This window comes from Bidens hawaiensis, unplaced genomic scaffold, assembly GCF_021521415.1.
Source record: "Bidens hawaiensis isolate Kalapana, Puna unplaced genomic scaffold, B.hawaiensis_p1.1 tig00000864_1, whole genome shotgun sequence".
Taxonomy (NCBI): Eukaryota; Viridiplantae; Streptophyta; class Magnoliopsida; order Asterales; family Asteraceae; genus Bidens; species Bidens hawaiensis.
The window spans coordinates 3,783,246-3,792,162 of record NW_027491050.1 but is presented as its reverse complement, the minus strand read 5'-3'; the positions used below and the strand labels follow the sequence as shown (position 1 = coordinate 3,792,162).

General features: G+C 35.9%; 1 protein-coding gene across 1 annotated transcript; it reads left to right on the top strand.

Moving 5' to 3' along the window:
• Positions 1-2,509: 2,509 nt before the first annotated feature.
• On the top strand, positions 2,510-3,286 carry LOC143543421 (uncharacterized). Its single transcript, XM_077035751.1, has one exon. The coding sequence runs from the start codon at positions 2,510-2,512 to the stop codon at positions 3,284-3,286; it is 777 nt and encodes a 258-aa protein (XP_076891866.1).
• The last annotated feature ends 5,631 nt before the right edge of the window (positions 3,287-8,917 follow it).

Below are 8,917 nucleotides of genomic sequence, written 5' to 3'. Positions count from 1 at the left end.
ACTTCACTTCATACTTGCAATCAGTTTACACAGTCTCGATCATAACTTAAAACACGTGGCACAAAATCAATCCACTTCACTTTTCTAAATACCTGAAAAGCATGTTAAAAACAGGTCAACTACAAATAGTTGGTGAGTTTCATAAGTTTTAAAGAAATCAGTTATGTGTACCACACAATCATAGTTTGCATGTACGCGCGTACATAAAAATGTATTTACGTTTGTATATATGTACAGCCGTACCTTTGTGCGTACATACGTATGCATGTAAGTTTATAATATAAGTTCGAAATTATGATAAAATCATGACTGTTTGTTCGTACTATGTACTTTCGTTTTCCATGTACAATCAACCAATGTGCCCCCTTCCGCCCATTCGGTTTTCCTGCGCAACATCAACCACTGTGGCCCCCCTTCCGCACACAATGGTTCCACGTAAAATCAAACATTACACAGTCTATACACAAATAATTAATATTTTCTACGTTGTAGTATTTCCTACACCTATCCACATAATATGTATATAAATATATATATGCACATGTATAGTATTTTTCACGTATCACCAATCACTGTGGCCCCCCTTCCTCCCACAATATCCTCGTGGCCTCCACCTCCCACGTTATCCCCATGGCCATCACAGACCATGTTATACCCATGGCCATTACAGACCACGTTATACCCATGGCCATTACAGACCACGTTGTTCCCACGGCCATTACAGATCACTTTGTTCCCACAGCCATTACAGACCACGTTGTTCTCACGGCCATTACAAACCACGATGTTCCCATGGCCATTACAGACCATGTTGTTCCCACGGCCATTACAGACCACGTTGTTCGCCCAACTGGCTATGTTTAACAGTACATAGCGTGTTTGTATAAAGATGTTGTCACGTGTAATTTTGTTATGTTTTGGTATTCGCACTATATCCACTTAATTTATCATTCATTAATAATATTCACCATTCATCCGCACGTAATCAATCATTATGTTTGTAGGGACTTATTGTACGTGAACGTTCAAATAATTTATATCCTGAACCATTTTCAGATAGATAACGTATATAAATATGCTTTTCACCCCAAAAAGTTCGTAAACAGATTGAAAAAGAGAAGTCATGAAACTCACGGTCTGTAGGTACTCGGGGCAATGTCAGCTTAGGCTTTGTTTTCCTTGCTATCTCTTAGTCCCTATAGTCAATATTATAACAATGTTAATATTTTAATATTATTGTAATCTTCATACTAGACTGGGCTGTATATCTAATCTGAGTATAGCTGGCATGCCCAAAAAGTGGTAGTAGGCTTATATTGTGATGTTGTTCAAAATTCATTAAGTTAGAAAGAAAGATCACAGTTTAGGGGTCTGAATTCGCTATGGGGCTCATTTTCGTTTATTTAGTATGGTTTGGAGAAAAATGCGCACAATCTATCCAAATTGTCCGGATTTCCCATAAAAAGTTCATTTTTACTTAAATAATCCGAAAATTTTCTTTTTGATCACTCATGATGTTCTAATGTTCTAACAGGTTCGTTAACCGCAAACCTGTCCGTTTTTGTCAAAATTGAATTTGCTTAACATTTAAATTAGCACAATTAATGATCCGTTTATCATTAAATTATGAAACTGTAGACAGCTATCAATTAAAATGTGTAGATTTTGTTAGAACATAATGTCTATTGCTAGGGTCTTAGATGTACTATATATGATTGTATAGGGCTAAAATGTCAAATGTATAGTTTAAGTTTGTTAGTCAATGCATAAGTCTTCATGTCAACGTATATCATATGCGGCGTATATGATATAAGCCGTATATCATATACGGACTTGATGAGCTTGTTCATGTTTCCTATAAATAGGGGACTTATGCGTTATTATGCAGACATTTGGTGAATGTTAGAGTGAGAGAGTAGAGAGAGAAAGTTATTACAAAGTCATATATTGTAATCTTTGAAGTTATCAATGAAGAATATGCTTAATGTTTACTTGTTTTGTTCACTCTCAATGGATTCCGCACTTTGTGATACAAGCTGTAACATCTAGAGATCCTAATTGTGGTATACGTCAGTATGACACTCTCTTTCAAGTGGTATCAGAGCTTTATGGCTCGTTACTAGCTTGAACATCACAAGTTTTCAAGGTTTTTGTGTCTATCTACTAATTCAACCGTCAAAAGTCCTTCAATTTTTCACAAGACATTCCTTACCTATCCGTGACAAATCCTTCAAGTTTACACTCAAGTCCTACATCATTTGAACCTCCATATTGCCAAAATTCCAAAAAGATGTGTTTTAGCGGATATGTCATATCAACGCATATGTTATTCACGTCTAACATATCCGGCGTATGGCATATACGTCGTATATGTTATAAGGTGAAAAACATATACGTGTGTATACATATACGTTGACCTATACATATCTGTTAACAAACATATATGTTGACCTTCATATATATCTGTTGATCAAGAGCAGAATTTATACGTTGACCCTCTTTGACCAAAATGGAAAACTTTAGTGCGTTTGTGTCACAACCTTCTGCATTGGTTCATAACATTAATCTCGAGAACGAAATGGGAACATCAAACAAGCCACCTAAGCTTCTTCGTATGGAAGATTATCCGTCTTGGGCTGACAAGTTTGAAACGTACATACAAGCTTTAAACTACGAGACGGGGACGGTTGTTGAGGAAGAATACATTATTCCAAAGAATGAGAATGGGAGCAATTACAGGTTGTCACAAATTGCTGAAGGTGATAGAAATAAGTTCTTAAGAGAAAAGAAGATGTTGAATTTGTTTCAACAAGCCATTAAAGCTGAAAATTTTCAGTTACTACAACACAATGGCTCGTGCCACTCAATTTGGCAAGCTCTACTAAACAAGGATACAGGAAATCTAGATATGAGGAAAAGAAAGATGGCACTGCTGAAGAAAGAGTTTGATATCTTTACTCAAGTTAAGGGGGAAACTTTTGCGCAATTGGTTGAGAGATATTGCCACTTGGTGAATGAAATGAAAAGATTAGGCATTGACAAGCATGATTATGAGTACATTGATAAGCTGGCTGATGCACTTCCTAAAAAATGGGGCACTTTCATAATGATCCAACAGTCAAATCCTGTTGCATATGCCCGATTAAACCTTGCTAGATTTATTGAAAAGCTTGAGGCACACGAATTAGAGCTTAGAAAAAAAACAGAAGATGAAATCAACAGCAATTTCACAAGATGTTGGATTGTATTTCAAATGTTCACAATCTGCTACTTCTTCAAGTACTAAGATTCCCACAGCTTTTTATGCTGAGCCAACTAGACAAACTTGTGTTTCCAATGTTACTGCTACTCCACATTATAGTAGTATAATTCTGGAACGATTCCAAGAACGATTTCAGTTTCTCAAGCATCTATCACACAAGATCCTGATATTGTACAGTGCAACATTGCTGTAAATATGAAGAATACAGGAAACTTGACCACTAACACTGTAAAGGAACATATAGCATTCCTTGAATCAGTTTTAGAATCATACGAGTGTCTAGTTGCAGGTCGTTGAAATTATAATATGACAAAAGAAGACTACAACCAGATTGATCCAGAAGAAATGGAAATGATAGATATACAGTGGTGCATGGCAAGTGTGATTAGAAGGGCTGGTTCAAGGAGATAACAGGAAGAAATGTGCTAGATGGATCAACATCGAAGTTGGGTTTTGATAAATCTAAGGTGAGATGCTTTAGGTGCAAAGAAAAAGGACACTTCAAGAGGGAGTGTATAAGCAGAAATGTGGATGAAAATACAGCAAATCCTTTTGGTAGGGATTACTACAAACAGGCAATTTATCATCGAACTGAGGCAGAATCATCAAAAGGCAAGAAACCGACAGAAGCATCAAACTCACAACAAAAAGCTACTACAGCTCAGATGGACGAGGGTTTCGATTGGAACTTGGTGTTTCAAGCAAATGTAGCAGAAATGGTGGATGAGAAGGTTATTGATAATGTTGATACTGTAATTAAAGTGGTTGAGGACAAAGTGAATGATTGTGTTGAAAAGGAAAAGAGTATGGATAAGAATGAGGAATGTGAAAAGGTTGATCAAGTGGATGATAAGAAGACTTCAAATGACGAACTTCCACAAACATATGATAAAATTCATGAGGTTCCTTCTAACTATTTGATTTCATTATTTCCACCTGATATCATAGAATGTTTTGCAGGTTGGTTTAATGGTGAAGAAGTACCTCATGGAAAGATTGACTTTGGAAATGAAGAAGATGAGGTGATTTCAGAAATCAAAAGATCAGAAGATAAGGAGGAATCAGTTGAGTTAAAAGAGGAGTTTGTTGAAGGTTTGGTTACAGATGAAGATTCTAAAATTTCAAATGAAGAAATGTTCTCCAACAGAACAGGCACTCATGGCAATCAGGTAACTCTAAACTCAAATGTATGTGAAAAGTGCGAATTACCACGTAACTAGTGTGACTTCAAAACTCTTGAAATTAAAGAGTTGAAAAAAACATTATGATCAAGCTTTGTTAGATCTTAATAGGGTTAATGAAGCTTATATTAAATTGCGAAAATGTGAAAAGAATTTGTGGGAAAGTATTCAACAAAATAGAAAGACAATTTCAATGTTAAAATATACTGTGGAAGATAAACAAATTGCCATTAACAGACACATTAATGAGAATGCAGCTCTCAAACTTGGCAAGACGTGTTTCGAGCTACTTAATCGTCGAAAACCTAATTTGAAGCGGCTTGAACCGTTTGGATCAACATGCACTATTCTTGAACCAAGTGGGAAGTTTGGTCCCAAAGCTGTTGAAGGATTCTTTGTGGGGGTATGCTAGTCCACTGAGACGTGTATACATTCCTAGCCTCCACAAAATTGTTCAAGTCCAAAATGTTGATTGTCAAAGATATACTCCTACTGTTCAACGTCCAGTGACTTCTAGGCTATTTGATTACGAAAGCCTGTGAGAGAGTTTCAAACTCCCTGAGGAAATTCTTTATGATGAAACTTTGACAATGTTATATAATCAACAATTATCAGAAGATTGTGTACCAACACCTGAAGTTCCTATGTCCGTTCCTCGAGATGTACCAGATCATGTTCAATCTGATGACATGCCAGAGACTACTCCTGTTTTTTATGATAATAGTGAATCTAATGAGGAGATTATCGAAGCTATTTATCCATCTATTTCTACTGAAGAGAATGTGAATAATCTTCAATATGAAGTGTCAGTTCCTACAGAAGTGGTGCCAAGAACTTTATCCTATTATTCTGAGGTTAACATCATAGGAGATTTGAATGCTAGAGTTCAAACGAGATGTCAAATCAATCAAAATCTCCGGTGTTTCTACTCAAAGATATCTCCTTTACTAAATCAATTCTCACGCAAGAGTTTTATTTCGCAGATCGAACCTAAAACGTACAAGGAAGCCCTGACTGAGGAAAGCTGGGTCAATGCTATTCAAGAGGAACTATTGCAATTTGAGAAACTTGGGGTCTGGAAATTGGTTGATTGCCTGAGGATAAGAAGCAGATTAACACCAAATAGGTGTTTAAGTGTAAACGAGATTAGATTGGAATCATTGTTAGAAACAAAGCAAGACTTGTTATATTGGGTTTTAACCGGAGGGAAGGTATCGACTACAACGAAGTGTATGCACTAGTCGCAAGGCTAGAGGCAATTTGGATCTTTGTAGCTTTTGCTTCTTGGAAAGGTTTCAATGTTTACCAGTTGGATGTCAAGTCTGCATTTCTTAACGGAAAAATTAGTGAAGAAGTCTATGTGGGACAACCACCGGGGTTTGTCTATCTGTTCAACAAAGACAAAGTGTATCTACTTGATAAAGCCCTTTACGGTCTCCATCAGGCCCCGAGAGCCTGGTATGAGACATTGTCCCAACATCTTTTGGACAACGGGTTTATCAGAGGAACCATCTACTGTACACTCTTCAATAAATTTGTTGATGGACATTGACTGATCGTGCATATATATGTCGATGATATCATCTTTGGGTCGACAAACGATGTTCTGTGCAAGCAGTTTGAAGAAGTAATGAAGAAGATATTCGAAATGAGTGCAATGGGGGAGATGAAATTTTTTCTTGGACTTCAAGTAGAACAGTTGTCAAATGGTATCTTCATCCATCAGACCATGTATGTCAATGACGTATTGGCGAAGTTCAACATGACTGATGCATCGGCTATCAGTACTCCTCTACCATTGAATCATGGTATCGGTCCTGATCCCAACGGGGAGAAGATTGACCAAACTTTATACCGATTCATGATAGGCTCATTAATGTATCTTACTGCTTCTCGGCCAGACATCATGTATGCTACGTGTTTGTGCTCCCAATATCAATCGAATCCAAGGGTCTCACATCTCATGATCGTCAAAAGAATTCTACGTTATCTCAAGGGATGTCCAGGGGTCGGTCTCTGGTATCCTAAAGACGATGAGTTTGTGTTGAAGGCATATTTTGATTCAGATTATGGAAGCTGTAAGTTGAATGCCAAATCTACAATGGCAGGGTGTCAGTTCTTTGACAAGCTTCTTGTAAACTGGCAATGCAAAAAACAAATGACGGTTTTGTTGTCTACTTGTGAAGCTGAATATGTAGCTGCTTCCAGTTGCTGCTCTCAGGATCTTTGGATACAACAACAGATGCGGGACTACGGTTTGAATTTTCTTACTACCCCTATCTTCGTAGATAATAATGTAGCTATTTCCATTACTAAGAATCCGGTAAACCACTCTAAAATTAAGCATATTGAAATACGGTATCACTTCATTCGTGATTGCTACGAAAAGAAGTTGATTATTGTAGACAAAATTCACACCGATGAACAAAAAGCAGATCTTTTCACTAAAGCTTTTGATAAGTCAAGATTTCAATACTTATTAAAACTTAATGGTTTAAAAGTTTTGGGCGGTGTTGAAAAGGGGGTTACCGAGATTACAGGTGTGTTGGATACCTTGTGATCCTGAACATCAGAGTCAAATTTTGTTTTGTACATAATTTCTCATCCAGTTTTTGATTTTAGGGGTAGAAAATTTCATGAAAAAACCAAAAACAGCGAAAAATTATAAAAAGCCAAAAATAGTAAAAATTCAAAAATGACAAAAACATTAAAAAATGTTGCTCCTCAGAAAATGAGTTTTTGAAGCAAAAAGGGAAGATGATAGTACATTGATCATCATGTTTCAAATCCAGTAAAAAGTAGGCATAAAAGGCTGTGTGGTTTAATTGTATTGGTGCATTGGTAGGCCTTTAAAACAAACAAGTAAGGGATTGTAAGTGATATAAATCTAAATTGCCAAATTGATGGGGTGTTAGTTTCTAGCAAAAGTCTTGATAATGATGGCAGAAATGTAAATAGCTAGTCATACTCAAGCCTTTTAATCAGAATGATTGGTTAAATTTGTTAAAACATAGCTATCAGTAAGTGATTAACGCTTCAACAATGTATGGTTTTATGGCTTTAAATCTTGTATTGATGGGATGCTTTAAGGTTCTTGGATCCATAGGGTCTTTATGCGCTTTATCATCTGGGTATTCATTTCCAAGAATATTTAAACAAAGCTTTAAAAAGCAAACCCGCAGATTATGCTGCTTTATAAGTCATTAAACTTGATCGCACAAGTACTTATGTACTAAATTCATTACTGACTTGATCAAAACCCGCTGTTAGATACACGTTGTCCCCTTGCTCGCGTCTTATTACCATTAAGAAACGGACCACAACGGACACAACGTTTGCAAGCCGACAGATGAAATCGTGCATACTCATCCATGAGAAAGGATCTTAGGGTATTGCTTGATAACGGGGGTATGTCTTGTAGTGGGGATTATTTGCTGATATGCTTAAAATAAAAGTATTTTTATCTTCTGATTCTAAGGTTTAAGTCAAGTTAGGGTGACAATGTAAAAAATCAATTTATGCCTGAATCAAGATTAGAAATGATAAATCCGAAAATCTTGTGCTTAATTGAACCAAATTAATAGTATCATAGAAATTCCTGAATCATTTGTTTTGAAAGGTTTAGATGGACAACAGTACCAATGACTTACTTAACACCAGTCATAATAAACGCTAAAAATAAAACTGTGATAGAAGGACAGTTTGGTCAATATGATTCCCTGCTCAAACTCACAAAAAGTTTCTAAATATTTGTTGAATTTCATTTGCTATTTATTTCTTTTGAAAAACTAAAAAGATTTTCTTTTCTGAGTTAGTTTTCGACTCTTGATGAGTGGGTGAACTATATCTCTGGGTATTTTCATGAATCAACAAATCTTGTTAAGTTTCTTCAATTCAAAATCAAAAAGATCAAAATGTGTATCTGTTTTAGACAAGGTCATTAATTTGGACTTGTGTAAAATAGAAATTTTTTCAAAAGCTGAGCCTTATTTAAGTTATTCTTCTAATGTACAAGGACATTAAGTTGTACTTGTGACATTACATTGGTATGAATTCTAAGTTTGATCTTGCATACTAATGCAACGTATAAGTATGATACTTATATGCCGCATAAGTTATGCGCCGTATAAGTCTTACACTTATACGCCACATATGTCTGGGCATATATAAGAGAGTTACACGGCGTATAAGTCACATATGCGCTTGAGTTTTCCTGATTTCTCTCTAATATTTGTTTCACTTTGCAATCAAAATATGGTTGATACATTGATCTGATATATCTGTACTGGTGATTTACACACCATTTCAGATCTTGAAGGTGAGACTTTGTTTTTCAGATCTGTTGATGAACAGTATTATGGTAGCGTATAAGTCAATTGGATCTTATTAGCTCATGATGCGTTACAGATTTATGTTCAATTCTTCTTGGATTGACATTACGAATGTAGTAATAACACTTAATTTGATTATAATA

What these genes read in the sequence shown, in the direction of transcription:
- LOC143543421 (XM_077035751.1), top strand. Translation starts at nt 2,510, where the DNA reads ATGGAAAACTTTAGTGCGTTTGTGTCACAACCTTCTGCATTGGTTCAT.